This window comes from Budorcas taxicolor, chromosome 1, assembly GCF_023091745.1.
Source record: "Budorcas taxicolor isolate Tak-1 chromosome 1, Takin1.1, whole genome shotgun sequence".
NCBI classification, from domain to species: domain Eukaryota; kingdom Metazoa; phylum Chordata; class Mammalia; order Artiodactyla; family Bovidae; genus Budorcas; species Budorcas taxicolor.
In genome coordinates this window covers 5022890-5043155 of record NC_068910.1, presented here as the reverse complement: position 1 = coordinate 5043155, position 20266 = coordinate 5022890, and the positions used below count along the sequence as shown (strand labels likewise).

The 20266-nt window shown below is 46.5% G+C and overlaps 1 protein-coding gene across 1 annotated transcript in view; it reads right to left on the bottom strand.

Annotated features, from left to right (window-relative positions):
• VGLL4 (vestigial like family member 4) overlaps window positions 1-19990 on the bottom strand; it is a 72608-nt gene extending 52618 nt beyond the window's left edge. Inside the window, exon 1 of the mRNA XM_052635828.1 lies at window positions 19580-19990. Within this exon, the coding sequence (XP_052491788.1) occupies window positions 19580-19661 (82 nt within the window). The 5' untranslated portion in view covers window positions 19662-19990. The remainder of the gene's footprint in view (window positions 1-19579) is intronic.
• Between the last annotated feature and the right edge of the window lie 276 nt (window positions 19991-20266).

Genomic DNA, 20266 nt, shown 5'->3' with positions numbered 1-20266 from the left:
CTTAATGGAGACGAGTGTGCACCATCTGGGTTTTGAAGGATGAGCAGGAGTTCACCAGTGGGCACAGGCCGCTGGGAAACAGAACGGTGCCACTGGGCCTCTGGAGCACAAGAGACCCACTGAAAGCGCAGGAGGCGAAAAGGCGGAGAAAAGAAAGCCCACGGATGGTGGTGCTGGGGGCAGCCTCTCCAAAGCCCCCTAAAATCAGTCACCATGAGTAAAAAACTTGGGTTGGCTTCACAGGCAGCTGCCCATCAGGCCCGTGAGCCCTCCCTCTGCCCGCTTCCAATCAGACTGGCCCCACGGGAACAGCCCTGCATGCGGGTCCTGGAGCGGCCTCTTCCACTGGCTACGCTCAAGAATGGAGGGTGGACTTCACCCCACGGGCCGAGAGTGGCCAGGCTTGAGCCGGAAAGCAGCACCTGCATGCGGACACGTGGCCATGTGCACACCTGCCCTGGCTGACCTGGCATTCCACCCCCTCCTCTCCTTTCCCCCAGGCTGCAAATACCGGACCCCGACACGCACACCATTCATTCTCTGTGAGGATCGGCTTAACTTGCAGCATGCACGACGCCAATTTGCTTCTTCTAAGATAGCTAGTAGTGATTTAAGGAAAGCACTGTAGTCGACTGTCAGCTCCGTGAGAAGAGCTGCATCACGTTCAGCACGGAAGGTCCCCAGAGTACCAGACCCCCACCCAGTGGACTACGATGGGTCCCGGCGAGGCTCAGATTCCAGCTAACAGTAGTTTGCACAGTGTTTTCATGTGAGCAAATGCCCACCCACAGAACTTTGCTAAGAATCAAATGGAGTAACAGTAACGAACAACGTTCTCAACTCCAAACCACCAAGTCTTACAAGAGCTTTGTTGAGATATAATTCTACACCATAAAAGTCACGCCCATTTAACACTGCCCGATTCTATGCGTTTTAGCATATTCTCAGGGTTGTACAACCATCCGCCCACAATCTGAGAGGGGAAATAGTTCATCCACCCCTTCGCCACCAAAAAAAAATAATAAACTTACAGCCCTTAGCAGTCAGTTCCCATGCTGTCCCCCACCCTCCAGCCTCTGGCAACAACTCACCTCCTTCCTGTCTCCAGAGACTGGCCTATTTGGGACATATGTCTTAGAACTGAAGTCACATACGAAGACTTCTTTCCCTTTCACTCAGCATAACGTTTCCAAGGTTCATCCATGTTGTAATATATGTCAACACGTTCATTTTTACTGCCAAATACTATTTCGTACGGGATATGCCACATTCCAGTTACCCATTCATCAGGGGATGGGCACTTGGCCTGAGTCTGCTTTTCGTTAAGATAATGCAGCTATGGGTGTAAAATCTGCAGACAGATTTTCGTGAGGCCATGTTTTCAATTCTCTTGGCTGTATACCTCAGAACTGAACTGCTGGGTCAAATGGCAACTCTGTAATATTTTAGGGAACTGCCACACTGTTTTCTAAAGAGTTTGCACCATTTAAAATTCCTACCAGTGACACAGGAGGGTTTCATCTCCCCCAGATCCTCAACAACACTTGTTATTTTCTACTCTGTTTGATGTTAGTGGGTATGAAGTTGTATCTCACTAGTTTTCACTTGTGGTTTTCTAAAGACTAATGATGTTGAGCATCTTTTCATGTGCCTATCTGCCATCTGTATATCTTTAGAGAAGTGTCCTGTTCAAACCCTCTATTCATTTTTTTTTAATACAGCAAATTCCCATTGGCTATCTACTTTACATATGGTAATGTAAGTTTCCATGTTACTCTCTCCATACATCTCACCCTCTTCTCCCCTCTCCCCAAATCCTCTATTCATTTTTTAACTGGGTTACCAGTCTGTGAACTGTTGAGGTGTAAGAGTTTTTTTCTACATTCTACACTCAAGTCCCCTACCAGATATTCGATGTGTAAAAGTGTCCTTCGATGCTGTGGTCCTCCTGTCTTTTTATTCACATCTATTTTTACACTTATCCTTCAGGCACAGGAACAAAAGCCTGACGCTTCCTCTTAGCTCCTTCATAAGGTATGCAACTTTTATTACAAACATTCTCTTAAAAGCCACTATCTTTCCCTCTTGCTTTTTGATAAGCCAGCCCATGTACAACAAGGCCCCAGCCATTGCTAAATACCCACCAGATATACCCGGGGAGCCAACTCCTAAATAATAAATAACAGTGATATTCACCATAGACGTTCTGGCATTTCAGAAATTCAAGCCATCTCCCAGAGCCTTATTTTAATGTTTTTACAAAACAAAGAAACCCAATGTCACACTATTAATAGATTTAAGAACCTACATGTGTTTTGCCAACCTATTTTCTTTAAAACCACGCTGACAACAGTCATTAAAACTGAGCCCATGCTAGTATGCTTCTAAATTGTTTCAGCTTTGACACAAGGTCAATGGGAATTAAGACTAATGAAGGAATAAAGCAATACTGAAACATTTTCATTTGGGGTCTACTAGACCATATTAACTTCCAGCAAATTAAATGGATGAGTGGTTTGCAACCACTGGCATTTGTATTTCACTGTTAGTTCCCCATGCCTCTTGTTCTCTCTGTGCCATTAACCTTGAGGGTCCAGCTCTTTGTCAATCTCACTTCAACCATGCTTTCCAGGGATTTCAGAATCGGTAATTCCACAGCATACGGTGTCACAGACCCAGTCAAGTCGGAGAGACAGATGTGAGCTTGTGTAATTGAGATGTTCCCATCTGCTGCCTTGAGAGCCGAGGCCTAAGGGACATGCCTTTTCTTTCTTACACTCACTCCAGGATGTGCAGGCTTCGATGACTCATTTAACTTAAACGCTTGATATTTCAGCAAATAACTTCAATGGTTGATGTGCCAACCTTCCTTGGACATCGACTGGACGGACGGTCACTAAAGATTCTCACATTAAACCTATCCTGACTCCCAAAGGTGCTCAAACTCCAGAGACAATAATCTGAGATGGAGAAAGGGAAGCCACCTCATCCACATCCAAATCCTTGTGTCCACATTCGCCCCCATATTATCGGGGTACTTCACTGAGACCATGGATCATTAACTGGGACACTGTCAAGGCACTGGAAGGAATAAGAGGAAGGGTCTAGGAAGCTGAAGCAGTAAGGGATTTTGTTTTAGTCCAAAGTTAAAAATAGGTGCTGTGTAAAGAGGAATTATACTCTCTTTCACAGGGCTTTCTGTCCAAGTTGCTGATCCTGAGTATTTACCAGGTGAAAGTGATTTCATGTGACAAACATATTCCTGAAGACTTGGGAGTAAATTGGCCTTTGACTAGTCTGATCATGAGCTACCAAGCTCCTACGTAAACCAGAGGGGCTTCTCAGTTTATTTTCACGGACCCCTGGAAACCGCCCTTACTGCCTCCCATTCCGGTACTCCTACCCTCCACTGTGGTACAAGGTTTTTCCAAGTGTGGTCCTGGACCACCTATCCCAGAATCACCTGAAATGTTTGTTTAACACAAAGCCCTAACCCAGTCCCAATGAAAGGGTTGTCCAGGGACCCTAAAAATCTGTCATTTAAGCACCACTCCCCCCACTTGCCGATGTCTCCAAGCACACTGGCGTGTATCTCCAACTCGTCCTTCTTCCACTTTCAAAACTGATCGATACAACGGTCAACCAGTATTCTGATCAGTCAAACGTTTCAACTAATTAAGGGGTATTTGGACAGCGATGGGAATGGTGGGAGAGAAGACCTAAGGACCAAGCATCTCCAGGCTCAAGCGTCTGGTGAGGAAATGCCCAGAGAGCAAGACTCAGGCCCATCTCGGTTCCTCCAGCCAACGATCACAGGTCCAGCATTTAAAACCACCTTCAGGAGACCCTGTTTTCAAACTGCGATGCACTTTTAACAGTTGACCTTTTCAGCATTCAGAAGCTTAGGGAGGGGACCCTCACCGGTGTCTTGGTTTTCCCGTAAGGAGCATGGGTACACCATCTGCGGACTATGTCCCCTGTAATGCATTTACTGACATCCTTCCAACGGGACCGAGAGACGTTCCATAAAAGCTCTGCTGATGGGAGTCCATGGCTACCGATTCATAAACCTCTCCAGGATGAGGGAACTGAGAGGGGCAGGGAAGAGAGCTAAGAGATACTCTGCAGACACTGATCTCAGCTGGCTGAGTAAGTTCTCCAGGCTGGCTCCCCAGGACGAAATGGAGGCCACAGGGCCTTGGGGAACACCCTTGGGCCAGCTGTGGATGCAGCTGAGAACAGCCCCGGGAGGAAACTGGTGTCAGAGGAGGGAGGTCAAAAGCCCTTTGCCGGGATCCGCCTTTTAAGGCATCTCATTTCAGTCTTGCAATATTCAAACATTAAGAAACAAAACAGTAAGATAATTTATAAAGAATGAGATGCTGCCTTCTAAAGGTTTCTCTCTCCAAAAATTCCACAGTTGCCAGAGGCTTTTTCTTTTGCCCCAGACTGCTTTTCAAAGGCCACCTCAGGACAGAGCGGCGGCTCCTGACCTCTGGCAGCGCAGTTCTCTTACCCTGTAATTAGGCCTCTGAGGCAGTCTATCTGATCTGACCCCCGACAAGAAAACCAGAGGACACCAAGCTGCTTATCTATTACGGTTGAGGGTGAAAGACATTTGGTTCTGAAGTCTTTGAAACTGCCATAGACCTTCCTCCTACCTATCTATCTACATGTAGAAAACTTTATACAGAAATGTTCTAAATATATATAGATACATCTACCAACAGACATCCATGTAAAATTAGAGATCCAAAATGGAAAATCCAACGTCACTGCCATACACACACACACACGGATGGTGTGCGAATAAAACACCACGGCTGAAGTGCAAATCGTTTGACGGCAAGGAATCTACCTCCCTCCTCCAGAACCATTTATGTAACATTGTCCTTTAGCTGCTCAGTCCTGCCTGACTTTTTTACCACCCCAAGGACTACAGCCCTCCAGGCTCCTCTCTCCATCCAGGCAAGAATAATGGAGTGCGTTGCTATTTACCTCTCCGGGGGGGTCTTCCAGACCCAGGGGTCAAACCTGCGTCTTCCGAATTGGCAGGCAGTCTTTCCCTACCACTGAGCCGCCAGGGAAGCCCCATGCAACGTGAGTGAGCAAAACTGAACAGAACAGCAAAGGCAGAGACTGTCGGTCTTCCTGTGAGCAGAAATTATCACTCAGACACTGAAAATAAACCATGCTACTGCTCCAGGGGGCTATCGCATAGGACGAGGACTGGACATTTTGCTGGAGCTCGAGTGCAGATCAGCGGACAAAACGGCATGTTTCTCCTCTGCTTTTTCAGAGCTGAAGGAGACAACATAGTCCGAGTAACTTCTCAGCCCAACCTTCATCCAGGAGCTATTACCACTTCTTAAATAACAGTATCTTTCGGTGTATCCATTCAAGGGACTCGCATGCAACCATAAGAAGGAATGAAGTACTGGCCCCTCCTACAACAAGAGTGAGCCTCTCATTATGCGAAGTGCAAGAAGCCAGTCACAAAAGACAATGCTACAGAATTCCATTTATATGAAAGCTTGTGAATATTCCAAAAGGCACTGAACTGTGCACTTCAAACGGGGGAAGTTTATGGTATGTAAATTATATCTCAGTAATAAAGCTGTGAAAAAAATACCAAATTAAAAAAAAAAACTATCACCTAGATAGCATATTCAAAAGCAGAGACATTTGCCGACTAAGGTCCGTCTAGTCAAGGCTATGGTTTTTCCAGTGGTCATGTATGGATGTGACAGTTGGACTGTGAAGAAAGCTGAGCACCGAAGAATTGATGCTTTTGAACTGTGGTGTTAGAGAAGACTCTTGAGAGTCCCTTGGACTGCAAGGAGGTCCAACCAGTCCATTCTGAAGGAGATCAGTCCTGGGTGTTCTTTGGAAACACTGATGCTGAAGCTGAAACTCCAGCACTTTGGCCACCTCATGCGAAGAGTTGACTCATTGGAAGAGACTCTGATGCTGGGAGGGATTGGGGGCAGGAGGAGAAGGGGACGACCGAGGATGAGATGGCTGGATGGCATCACCGACTCGATGGACGTGAGCCTGAGTGAACTCCGGGAGTTGGTGATGGACAGGGAGGCCTGGCGTGCTGCGATTCATGGGGTCGCAGAGAGTCGGACACGACTGAGCGACTGAGCTGAACTGAGTCATCTTTAAAGAGCTATAGAAGAAACAGAGCCGACACGGAGGACAGTCGACACGGCAGCTCTCTACCTTTACAAGGCAACCTCCGATGAACTCCGGGCACTGGAAGGGTTTATTTAGTCAAGCAACTGTCACGGCTGCAGTGTAACCAAGGTGAGACGAAGCAAATGCAGAAGGGAAATACTCTGCACCCAAAGTAATAAACGGTGTGAAACACACGCACAGGCCACCAAATCAAAACAACATGAGTTCCCGTATGAGACGTGTGTCCCAGCGTCACCAGAAGTTTCTCTTATTCTCTTGCTACTTCAAAGATAAGCCCTGGGAAGGGCAGGAACTTGATTTTTCTTTTTTTTTCTCATGACCGTAAGACAGCACAGCTGGAGACATCATAACTTTTAAAGGCAGCAATAAGCATGCTAAGATGCCACAAACACTCCCTGAACTGCGCTCTGTACACCACTGTGGCCCCTAGGAGCTCTGATCGTCCCCCATCTGTGAGGGAAATACGTGAGTTGTTCTACAGAAAAATCCCTCACAGGCAAACTAGGTTAGCATTCAAATCTTCCAACAAGTGAGCTGAAGAGCAGGTTGCTAGAACTTCACCAACATTCAAATGAGTGCACAAAGCTCACCAGTACACAGATGAAGCCAGAGGCTGTCAGTCTACCCAGCATTAACAGCCAAGTTATGTCAGCCCTCTAAAATAAGGGCTGTGTGATCGCAAGTCACCGCGCGCTCACCCCAGTGCTTGCCACGGTCACAACAAGAGCTCCTACCAGCAGAAGATACTCGAATAAAACCAAACTGTAAAAATTTCTGGTAAGCATGCAAATGAGTGTTGTCATTTTCAAAGCAGTCATTCTGGAATGACTTGAGCCTACTTATTCCAAAGAAAGTTGTCACTGATTAAAAGATTATTTTCAAACTCCACTTGTGGGACTGGCTTTAGAATGACAAAGGAAAAATCAGCTCGTCATTTTATAGGCACACTTACATCCAACTGAGCATGGCAGACAGAAAGAGTCCTCTCTGAGTGTCTGCTGAGTATATTTAACTACTGGCCACTTGTTCAAAATGTTCCAAAGCTGCCTTCGTGGCCTTTGCATCTCAAGACCATGAAGGCAACTTCTAAAACACCAACAATGTTCTGGGAATGAGATCATCACAGTGTTAAGAGTGGTAATTTTCCAAGGTAACTATTTTGCAGACAAGCTTCAACACCTTACTTATTTAGATGGAAGCTGTAACGTTTGTTTGCTTTCAATGTCACGCTTTATTTACATTAAAGATAACAAAATACAAGGTGATATAACTGCTAAATGAATATTACAGGCTGTAAACGCCATGGATATTCAAAGGGAAAGAATATAAACACTGAAAGAGGGCAAGGCATCTTGCCAAGGATTGAGAATTTAACAGGTTACAGTACAATTTCTGCCTATAAAAAGTTTCAGCTAAAGTTAAGGGAGGCTGGAACGTGAACAGAATTCACATTGCTGGAAAGAAGCAGGGAGGACATTCTAAATGGGGGAGGGGGGCGGGGGGCGGGGAGGGCAGTGGATTGAAACAGCCTAAAGGGGATGATAGACAAATCAGGAGCTAAATCAAACGGAGCTGCTAGAGCTTAAACCCTGAGTGTTCTTTCAACAGGCCAGTGGGTGGATGAATCACTACCCAACACGAACTAAAGCGAAACAGCAGCAGACTAGAGCAGTGTTCCCAAGAGTCCTCGGTGCCACGGTGCCATTTGCTCCCTTCTCTGGATTTGGCCACCCGCTGGCTTCCATGGCTGTGGATTTACCCACTCTTGGAAAAACAAGCCCAACACCACTACCTCTGACCTAAAATTAGACAACAAATATACATACTCCAGCCTCTGAGACCATCGACTCATCAAACGCAGAGACTGTGTATCTCGGCACACTGGCCCAATGCGCAGTGTCACAGCGGGTAATCCAGTGAGTAACGGATTTAACGCTGAAAGACACTGGGACATTACCGTCCTAGACCCCTGGCAGGGCTACAATTTAAGACTGGCAACACCACGTTCAGCGGAAGACACAGAGTTCCTGGAGCCCTTCTGCACCGTCGGTGCGAGCGTCAGATGGTCCAACCACTCTGGAAAACAGTTAAGCAGTTTCTAAAAAAAGTTAAGCTTACCCAATGACTCAACAATTAAACCCAGAAGTATTTATCCAAGAGAAAGGAGCACGTGAGTCCACAAAAAGGCTTGTATCAAAATGTTTGGAGGCTGAGCCACAAAGTGAGTATGCTGAAAATCACTGAACTGTACCCTAAAAATGGCTAAAATAACAGATTTCATGTTATGTATCTTTTTACTACAGGGAAAAGAAAATGTTTAGAGCATCTTTATTCATAATGTTAAAAACTTTGAAACAAGGCAAATGTCCCTCTCAACCGTAAGAGAGAAGCAAATTGTGATATACTCATGTAACAGACTACAGCAGGGCAATCCCAAAGAAGAGAACCCTGACCTGGGCAAGGACGTGGATGAATCTCAGAAATACCATGCTGAGCATGAGAAGCTGGAATCAAATGGTTCTATTTACATGAAGCCAAAGAGCAGGAAAAACTATCAATAATTTATAATCACCCAGCCAAAACAGTGGTATACCTCCAGCGGGGGCTGGGAGGTGGGTACTGCCCGGCAAGGAGGCAAGAAGGGACTTCCTGTGATGACGGAAATGTTCTATGTCTTCATCCGGGTGGTAATTACAACAGGTATAAACACAGGGGAAAAATTCATGAAGCCATGCCCTCAAAATTTCACCATACTTAATTATGTCTCAATGTCAACAAAAGAAAGAAGAAAGAAAACCAAAGAGGTGGGACCCTCCGGTCCATGGCCCATATTAAGTCCAAGACCAGCCTTTCGTCTGCTGCTGCTGCTAAGTCGCTTCAGTCGTGTCCGACTCTGTGCGACCCCATAGATGGCAGCCACCAGGCTCCCCCATCCCTGGGATTCTCCAGGCAAGAACACTGGAGTGGGTTGCCATTTTCTTCTCCAATGTGTGAAAGTGAAAAGTGAAAGTGAAGTCACTCAGTCGTGTCTGACTCTTCGGGACCCCATTGACTGCAGCCCACCAGGCTCCTCTGTCCATGGCCACAGTACTGGAGTGGGGAGCCTTTGTCTAGCCCTCCCCAAATACTCTCCTATCACAAAATGAGACCTCACAATAAAAATTCCCCTTGGGTTTTGTGGGACCTATCCCAGACAGGGCAATATCTTTCAAGGTATGACTAGAGAGGTTTAAAGAAAAACATACAACTAATCCATTGATTACCTAGGCTTTTTTTTTAATTCACTGAACTTTTGTCATTCTAAATATATATTTTGTTCCTATTTAGATCCAAATGAACCATCTAACCATTTGGGGTTTAAGTTGATGATGCTACAATAAACACTAGGTCCCAATATAACAGACAGGTATGACAAAGTCAGGCAGTCTGACTCTGACCACAGTGAACAGATCAGGTGGAAGGCGTCACACTGCTAGGGTCCCAAAGGAGATCATTTCCAAGTTTCCTCAACATATGTTTAAGTCCCTCACGAGACAATGAGGGAAACATCGTCTACTCAAAGTCTGAAAATGAAACCAGTCACTTTTTTAAGAATGGATAAAACTATCATAAACCGTTGAGTCCGTTAAGAGACACCAACCTGTAACAATCACACTTTTTCATAATCTGTAACTATCTTCTTTATTTACGTCTTCATTGTTTGCCTCTCATCTCCATGGTTAAGCTCCAAAATCTCAGGGATCTTGCTATCTATTTTGTTGCCAGCTATGTCCCCAGTACACAAAACAGCACCTGGCAGGTAACTGGTATTAAATATTTTCCCCCAGAAATGAACAGTTCACTTCATAGACCAAAGTGAAGTAACTAGAAAACAAGATGAGTTGAGGAAGTCATTTCCAAGCAACCAGCCCACTTCAAAATGTTTCTCTAAAGAAACTGAGTCTTAAAGATTTCCCCTCAACCAAACCTTCATACCCCTTCTTTGCCCTGCTATCTGTCCTTCCCCTAAGAGTAACTTGCTGGGAATTGACAGACTCATTTGTCTTAGCCACTAACTGAGCATCATCCCAGGGCTAATCACACAACTCCAATGTTTCTTGATCTTTAATGAAAATACAGTGGAGTCGCTTCTCACCGAAGCAGACACCACAGTGCATGGTGTTGAGAACAAAGAGATCAAAGACAAAGGCCTGGCGCAGGTGAAATCTCAGCAAGAGGCAACGGCTCACTCAAAGGATGGGGTTGCGTATATCTGGACCACAGGTGTGGCTTGGGGGTTGGCGGGAGACAGGATCCGGGCAGTGGATGAGTGGAGGACGAGGCTGGAGGGCAGAGTGAGGGATCATGGACGCGGGTCCAGAGGGAACACAATTAGAGGCGGCGCTGGTGAGGCCGTTTTCTTAGTGATAATGCGGGGAACCGTCGGAGACCAGGGGACGGGAAGGGTTCCCGGGGCTGCTGCAACTTCTTCCTCAGTGACCACGCTTATTCTCTATCCCAAGTCTCGATCTTCAGCCGCAGCCCACTCCTCTGAGATCTAGACCCATATACTCATTTCAAAGTCCTTCAAACTAAACATACTTGCGACTACACTCGGGGAACTCACAGCCCGGGATTCCCTCTCTCTGCCAGTGGCGGCACCGTCCCTCCAGCTGGAAATGCCAGGGGCTGGGGGAGCCTCCCTGTCCTCCCCGCTCTCTGCCTGCTCCCCTGCTCCCATCCAGAACCACGTCCCCTCAGGCTTCTCTCCGAGATCCACTCCCCACCGCCCGCTCCTCCATCCCCGCAGTGACTCAGGTTACCACCACCCCTTGCCCTGACCACCGCAGGTTCACGCCCTCTCCTACTTCTCCTGTTTCCTCCCAGTCCGTCCTCAAGCTACACGCAAACCTTTCTCAGCCCGCCTCCTCGCATCCACCCTCCTACCCACGCCCAGGAGCACACAAGCCCTGCTGATGCCTCGCACAGCGCCCCATTCCTGATGGAGTGGGGACGAGGTACGTCTTTGAGCCAAGGGATGAAAAACGGTAAAGGTTATGGAAGGAGTCAGCATCACAGACACAGACTCAAACTAAGGACTAAAAGCTGTCCACGGGACACGCCAGCAGGGCGGCGCTATGCGCCCGTGCCCAGCAGGGCTTCAGCAGAGTGGCGGGAGCAGAAATCAGATGCCAGCGGGCTGAGCAGCGGATGGACAGGACACCGACCTTCTTCCCCCCGCGACGTGGATGGCAAGGAGAAGGTCCAACAGTGAGGAAGAGAACATAAGGTTGAGGGGTGGGTTTGGGCTTCTCGTTTTAAAGTTGGGAGAGACCTGAGTGTGAGCAGATGACGAAGAGCGAGACCCAGGAGAGGAAGAAAGGAAGGGGACCCAGGAAAGACACCCATCACTGAGACGTCCCTGAGGCCAGAAGGTGGGGGCTTGTGAGCAGAAACAGAGGGCGGCAGTTGGATCCCGAAGAGCCTGTGGGTGGGAAAGCCAAGGAGTGGTGTTGGTCCCCCTACTTTCTCCTTAAACGGTGTCTAAAGATTCCTCCACCTCTACAGGAAAGCTCTCTCCCATTCTCTGTTAGACACAATATAAAACCATGTACACTATGCACACGTGAGTGTGTGTGTGTGGATTTTATGTATTTATATGGTATTTTACATAGCCTTCTCTGGTGGCTCAGCGGTAAAGAATCTGCCTGCAATGCCAGAGTCCTGGGTTCGATCCCTAGGTGGGGAAGATCCCCTGGAGAAGAGAATGGCTACCCACTTCAGTATTCTTGCCTGGAGAATCCAATGGACAGAGGAGCCTGGTGAGCTGTAGTCCATGGGGTCTCAAAAAGAGTTGGACACGACTGAGTGACTTTCACTCATGTTTTATACATACACACACACATATATATATAAGTGATGTGTTATATTTAATACTGGACACCAGGAGTTATACTTGGTGTCTTCGGCTAATCCTGGGATTCTATTTCACTTCGCTCCTTTTCCCCTCTTCCTTTCTCCCCCTCTTTATTGATATAAAGCCTCTAACAGAAAAAAGGTTCCACCATCATCTCTGGTACCTGGTTGTAACTGTTCCCAGTTGGGAGTTCTGCAGGGCGGGGCTCGGAAACCTCACATAGGTTTTAGATGGAGAAGAACTGGTGTTTTCCATCCCTCTTACCTCCCGCTCAACAGAAGGTCAAGCCTGGCACAGCTGTTACATATTCCTTTAAGAAGCTGCCCGAGTCACTCTCCTGGGTGACTGTAAGCACTGGCAAAGAGGTCAGTGCTTTTCATCAGGAAAATAAAACAAGGGTTCTCTGCGGGGTCAGCCAATCGGTTTTATCAGTGGCTCATCGGAAAAGCAACAGCTTAAAAGGACACACGCTGTAAGAAAGGGAGAGGAAAGGGGTACAGGAGAAAGCTGTAGACAATGAGATGAAAGTTCAGGTTAGTCCCCTCTCACTTTAATCAGCCTGCCACCTAAGGGGAGATGTGCTTGATTCCAAAGAGGGGAGGAGGCGAACATCCAGAGATGGGCGCTCATCAGCTGCTCTCAGGGGAGCGGCGGGCTGGCTCCAGCTGGAGCGGGGGCAGTGTAAACACCGCTCCAGCGCTTGGCAGCACACTTCTGCATCGGGCCATTAAATTCTGGAATTCGCTCTATTAAAATCAAATCATTAGCCGAGAAGAATTAACAGGCAACGATTTTCATGCAAAGCAGACACAAACCGAACACCAACAGCGATCCATATGGGTGACCCTTCTCCATTCACCATCTCAGACGGCGCATAAGGCCGACCCACGACTGTTTCAGCCCTCGGTTGCTCGCTGGCAGCCCTGTCTATACAATGTCGAGCATTGTCTGAGCGCTGGAACAATGTAAGCTTTTCGCTGTTTATCTGAAAGTCCCTGGATCACCATCCCAAGAAACCTGGCGCTGTGACAAAGCTGACTTGTGACATGTCTCAGCCCTTTAAGCAAATTGCTTATTAATTAACGCAGGACCGAAGTTTCTGTTCGGGTCCTAATTAAGCTACGTACCTCCAGAAGTGTCCCTCCCTGCTCTGTGCTCTCTGAAACTGGGCAGAATTTTTCTGACATGCAGTTTTCCATGACACACGGATGGTGGAGGGTTTTAACAGGTGGTAAAGACTGTGACCAAAATACTGGCTGGGAAAAAAAAAAAACCAGTTCAGGCCAAAGCGTCACCAGGTCTATTAACAGCGGAGAAACAGGGCAGTGAGGAGGGTGGAGGGCACCTCCGTGGATATTCCAGTGTGAGGCACCCCCTTGCCCGCCCGGGGAGCAGGCTGTATTCACAGCGAGAAGAAAACCTCTTAGGACGTGGCCACTACTTTAGAGGACCTCATACATAAGACACAAGAGAAGAATTCCAGTAAAAACAAAAACAGACAAAATTAAGCTAGTCTGTTTGGAATGGCGCACATAGGTAATTAAAAGTATAAAGTAAAGCCAGTTGCAGCTGTGATGACCTCTTGAGGTCGGGAGAAACTGTGCCTGGGAGAGAGCTTGGAGGAAGCGACTGACTTTCTTCTCCTGGTGATCATGACAAGGTTGGTTATATTTTTAATTATAAACAACACATGTGTTTTATGCACTTTCAGGTGTATATATGTTTCATAATGAAAAGTGTTAAGAGACGGAGAAATGCAGAGACAGAGAGCAATACAGAGGGGCACAGAGACAGCCAGCCAGACACACACGCAGAAAGATCAACCCAGAGGCCTAACACACTCCTCAGCAGAGCAGCAACATTCCATACATGCTTATGAGAAATGGATGCTGGGTGACAAGGCACAACACTGAGTCTTCTCGACTCACTCACTAAATATACTTGTTTGTTATGTTTACAGACGTCTTTGCAAACAGATGGGGGTGAAATGTTAAGAGTTCGGAAAGATCATATAAATAGCCACAAATTAAAGACAACTTTAAGAAGAGATTTTCTATTTTATTTAGCGTAAATAAACATCCTTTCAACGGGTAGTGATTCACATGGTTCGGATTAAAACATATCCTGTACACAATACCCTGAAACTAAAACAATCTACAGAATTCTAGGAAAGAAAGAAAGAAAAAGAAAAAAAAAGGATCAGAAAGCAAACTGATGGAAACAACCCCTTAAAACTTAGGAGAACATGTAACATTTGGGAAGGCAGAGAGGAAGAGACCAAAGCAGAAAATGAAATTTTCAAACTCTGCTTTTAAAATAAAGTGGGTGAAGTTTTTTGGGGGGTGTGGAGGAGGATGATATATGAGTTTATTAAAAAATAAAAGCGGGGGGGACTATTTTGTGAGATAAAAGTGCCCTTGCTGAACAAGACTGCAGCTCAGCTCCAGTGAGAGCTCAGTATATACATAGAGACCACACAGTATAAACTGTCACGGAATAAACATTCAGATATGCAGAGATCAAACAGATACGGTCAGAAACAAGCCCTGGTAAGACTGGTTTTATACCCTTGTGTACATGCAGAGGTGCTAAGCCTGGATCTGATTTCTGCAGGACACAACCCACTTTTCTACAACATCCTCACAATAAAAAGCCGAATAAGGAGGAGAGGTTTCAAATCTTTCTCTTCTCACAGCGCATTTCTTCTTTTTTTTTAAAATCTGCCTTCAAGGCTGACTAATCCAAACACCCTGTAGGAACTGAAGGCCTGCAGACAATAGGGAAGGAAGGAGGGAGGAAGGAAGAGAAATCCGCCTTCCAAAACAAAGCTTGTGTGGGTTCCAAGAAACAGCCAAGTACAATAATCCTTCCAGAAGAGGGCAGGGCGAGGGGAGCTGAGAGGAAGAAGGGGCGGTCGGTCACCCTTTCCCCTCAAACTGTCACCAGAAGGAGAGGCCCAACTGGCCAGGTCCTGGCCAGAGAGCTCCGGGGCTCACCTGGGCTTGTTTCCTTAGCCAAGCTCCTCCCAGCCTCCCCCGGCCCTCCCCTCCCCCCTCCCTTCTGACCCTCGCCTACAAATTAAAAGCCACGGTAGAACGAATTTCCACAGCAAAACAGCTACAGACGTCCCACCTCTGACACACCCCTGGGTGAAGCTGGCCGCTGAAATTCGGGGCTGGGGACGAACCCAGCCACAGCTCTGCCCTGTGCCCCTTTCCACTGGCTGGTACCCCACGCTCCTAAGTTTCCTGATGTCTCTGAGTTCATTAGACAAAGAACAATGGAAGCAGGACTCCGTGAAACTGCTGCTGGTTAAACTGGCAGAAAACAAAAATCCCGCAGTCGCCCGGCCCTGGGGCCCTGCTCACACCTCCAAGCAGGGGCTCTCACTGGACTCCACCACCCAAGCTGTGCTTTCCTCTCAATTCCAGAAAATCATCTTAAATGCAGCCTGTGATGAAACCAGGGATAATTATGTTCTGAAACAAGGAACACCTTAAGAAAGTTCAGGAACTTAGAATGAATGCTCCTAAGCTTCCAGAATATCTCAAGATGCAATCTAGTCTTACTTTCTCCCAATATAAATCACACCATTAAATTAAAAAGGTGGGGGGGAGAATTCCTCTACCAAATTACACACTAATGGCTCTTAACCCATAATTAAAGTATCACTAACAGCAGCTTAAAGCCACGGCCAACCATGAGCACATTTATTAGGACCTGAGCTTTCAGCGCGAGTAATTATGTAAATAGAACCACCAGCCATCTTGAGAAGAGCCCATGGACAACCCGCTCCCTGTCCCCTTGAGGAAACTTTGGGAACTGGCGTCTACAGAGGGCCTCCTTTGCACGGCTGGGGAAAAGAAGTCGAGCAAAGCTCCGTGCCAGGGCAGCAAGGAGGGGCTGATGCCAACGGGGCTCCTCGCCTAGAGTCCTGGTTCCCACCTTCCCTGATCATGGCGACGGGGTGGGGAACCTAGAGCAGCAACCAGTTTCGGAGCAAGGAAGAATCAAGGTCGGACTCAACCGGTTCATCATGCCCCAAAAGATGCTGTCCGTGTGTGGCAGACTGTGACGGTCCCCAGGACAAACCACCCTCCCTCACACCAAGAGGGGTCTGAGTAACCAACGAGGAGATGCCACAGAACTTTGGAAACCTGGTACAGAAGAAGAACAGACCAGTCAAAACCACCGACTGGGTCCGCTCCTCCACTCAGTCCTGCTACAAACTTGTGGAATCAACTAGGACAGACAACTGACCGTTCTGGACCTCAGCTTCCTTGGGGAAAACAAGGCAAGCAACATCTAAGGCCCTGGGTAGCCCTGGCAATAATTAGATAATTAAAGAATGTGAGACAGTATACAATTAAGTGCTAAATTATACAGTAACGACCACAATTGCTGATGGGAGAGATTTCGTGGCGTTTTGAGCCCATCGATTCCTGAGGGCCACGGGCCACACCAGGCGCCGTGCCAGGACTCGGGATTATGACAGCGGTGATGGAGACAAAGCCCTGTCTTCAGGAGGCTTTCAATCTACAAGCGGTGCCTTCTCAGGAGTTTGGGGGGGGGGTGGGGTGGGAATGAAGGCTCCTTTTCAGAGATAAGAGGCAAAACAGGGATTCAATGGGTATAATTTGAACACACAGTAGGAAGGGGGACAAATGATGAACTGGGTAACTGTTGAAGATTTCAGTAATAAACCAGAGCTTTTTGAAAAGACACATTAATACCTAAGCCCAGTGTGCTAACTGGCTTATCACCAACGAAGGTAGTTTCCAGAAGTTAGGCACAAGCAGATTCTCCCTGCCTTATGACAATCAATGTCTCCTATCCCAGCAGGCCCCCACCCAGACCTACTGTTTGTGGTTCATTTTTTCCCCTTAATTCTCTTTGTAATTATGATTGCAGATTTCTAGGGTACAAGTCAGGTGCCAGGGAGCAGATCCCAAGCAGAAGGTCCTTATCTAAGCTATCTGGATTACACCCAGAATGTGGGATTTCAGGAAGACCACGTATGCTATGACACAGCTGGCTAAAACAGACCTATTTGTGTCTAAGTTGCTAGAGAGGTTGAGGAAAGATGGTGCAGATACATGGCTTACTTTGTGGAGCACAATGCTAAAACAGCTGAAGAAGAGAATACAGCTGACCGAAGCAATAATGAACAATCAACACTTTTTTTTTTAAACTAAAAATTTTTTAAATTGGATCTGTCCAAGTTTCAAGAGACGGGAAACCTGCCTGGGCTCTAAGTGAAATCAAACACTGCCCACCAACTGTACATTCCGTTTTCCAAATAACTTCCCTGGAACGCAGATGGGTATAAAATGAATATTCTGAAAGTGCTGGATTTAGAAGGAACAATACTATTCCAGCTTTTCTTATTCCAGAAAAAAAAAAAAAAAATCTCTTCAAAGATGTATGCCCATCTTCTAAACACCCTTTTGGGTTCAGAGCAGATGTGCGCAGTGTTTACGCTCTGAAAACCACTTAGGACATACACAGCCCACTATAAACACCACTCAGATTTTGCTGCGCTTTTCTTCATTTCCTGTGTATTTATTTTGGTGTTAAAATAATGTTAACTTTCATAATAAGGAAAACAGCAGCAGATGTTTAAACCAAACAGACTCTACAGCACATCGTCCCACGTATCTACTCAACTTTCAAAAGCAAAGCTTCTTCCTCCTAATTAAGGAGGGGGCCCAGGAGGGCACTCTTAAGTGGGCTGTATCCGCTATACCACAGAGCAACCTGGACCCGCTTTCTGTAAGCTTTTCCTCACCACCTGCAGATATAAAAAAAAAATTAATGTGGTATCAATTTCCTAATAATCCCTATCGTCCTCTCCGAGGCTGATTATTATGCTTTGTATTGTTGTGAAAATATCCTGTTACTCAATGACACAGACAACCCCACAGAAAGTACCCATAAAAGTTTTCCATTTCTTGTTCACCAAAAAAAGAAAAAAATTCTTTCACACTGACTGCAATCTGTTACTTTCAGGGGAAACAAGCCCCATCACTTGCTGCTTAGACCACTCTAAACATGTCTGCCTTTTAAATGAGGGACTTTAGAAAGAGGATAATACCTAAAACAGCAGATTCAAAGGAAGCAATTCACCAAAATTCACTTTCCTTGTACAAGGATTAAAAGAAACCAAAAACCACAGAAAGAGGCAACTTTAAATGTAAGTTTATCCAATAAAGTAAAAACAAAAACAGAATGAATTTTCTTTCCTTGAAGGGGAAAGGGTAACTTTTCGAGTGCTTAGGAAACAGGCCTAAAGTTGGTTGGTTTTTTTTTTTCTTTTTTTTAACATGGAAAACACAAGTGGATCGGGTCACCCTCCCAAGTTTCTTCCATGTTTTCTTTTTCCAGAGAAATGCTCAGTTTCACTATAGGACGAAAACATGGAAATTTCTCCCGCTGCATCAGATTTGCATGTGGTTACAAAAAAAAAAAAAAACCAAACAAACACTTCCCCTGCCTGGTAGAATTCCCCTGGAGTGTCTGCGACTACTCAACACTCAGACCATTACCACGTTTTCAAATCGCACGTAATGTTCCAGGAGATTAAGAAATCGCCTTTTCTCTTCTTACTACTAACAGAGACAGCTTGAAATACTACCCAGCAGTGGGGAAATACCTCACAGTTTAGTAGGAGGTAATAAACATTAAGAATTCAGAGGGTTTCTTTCTTTTTTTTTTTTTTAAATTTAGCTTACTGGTTGGTGGGTTGTGCAATCGCTTGCTTCCACAAGGGAATGGAGTGTGGAGGGAACATCCCTCAATGTCAGAACCCTCCCGGAGCTGTACAGGAAATGGGAATTCAGACAAAGAGCCAGTCTGTGCTCCGTGACATGGGTGCCCTTCCGGGCCCCCGAAATGAATAGAAGGAAAAAAAAAAAAAAAACTTCATTGTTTGGGACAATTGCTCCCCAACACAAAAATTCACTGTAACTTTCTGTTCCCCTCTATATGCACATCCAAAGCGCTTACTGGCTGTAGGAATACGGCAGGAATACTGTTACAGCAGACAGTGTATGTTTAAGTATCAGAGCAAAAAAAAAAAAAAAAAAGGAGAGAGAGAAAGAAAATCCGACATGTTTTAACTTTTCGCTTGGGTCCTAGTTCTTCCTCTAAAGAAAACACCAACAGACTTCCAAAAAAAAAAAAGGAAAGAAATACATCTTTCTAGAGTTTAAAGTGTGAGGAGTCGCGAGGAAATAGCCAAGGTTTTACCAATGTATATATTTCACCGCCTCCCGCCCCTCAGCCCTCTCCAATGTAACCCTGAAGCCTAAGAGACACAAACAACATCACTTTGTACGGAGGAAAGCACCGCTTGCCTTCCAGAGCACCCTGAAAGTCCCAAGAAATGAGAACAAAACGCACAGAAGGCGATCGGAACCGGGAGAGGAGTGGCCTTGCCCAAAAACCAGCAGGGCGGCAGTTTCTAGAAGGGACGGTCTCTACCTTCGTAGCACAGAATGCCGATATTGTTGTTCATGTTGTCCAAGTACTGGTAGTTCAACAGGTCCATCTTCATAAATAGCATTGATCGGGCTAGCACAGAAAACCAGCTCTTTGCTTGCGCCCCCCGGGGAAAAAAAAAATAATACAGTTCCCAAAGTCAACTACGGCTAAGGAGCTCCCGGCTCTCCTCTTTAAAAAAACTTCACAGAAGACGGAGGCCCGGCCTCGGATCAAAACAAAGTCAGTAAAAGTCTTAAAAAAAAAAAAAAAAAAAAAAAAGACAGGCACACCAAATCGAACTTGCAGAAAGAAAACCCTTCGAGGGCTCGTGTGCAGACGGTATGCGTACCGGATCGTCAATCCAGCATTTAAAAAAAAGGAAAAGAAAAATCGTTTTCAGAAGCCTAACGTACGGGGGTGTCTTGCAGCGGAGAACCGGGCGAGGAAGGGCAGCCCGCGGCCCATCTCCCAGGACAAAGCCGCGCTCGCGCCGCTCACAGCCCGCTGCGAGTCCGCCGCGCCGACACGCCGGCTATGCCTGGAATGACTCGAATGCGCACGGCCGGCCTCCTCCCGGCGCGCGGAGCATGCTCACTGGCATCCCCGGGGCGCCGCGAGGGGCAGGATGCTCTCTGCACAGGCTCCGGCTCTAAATGGAGCGAGTGTTTGCAAGGGAGATCAAGAGAA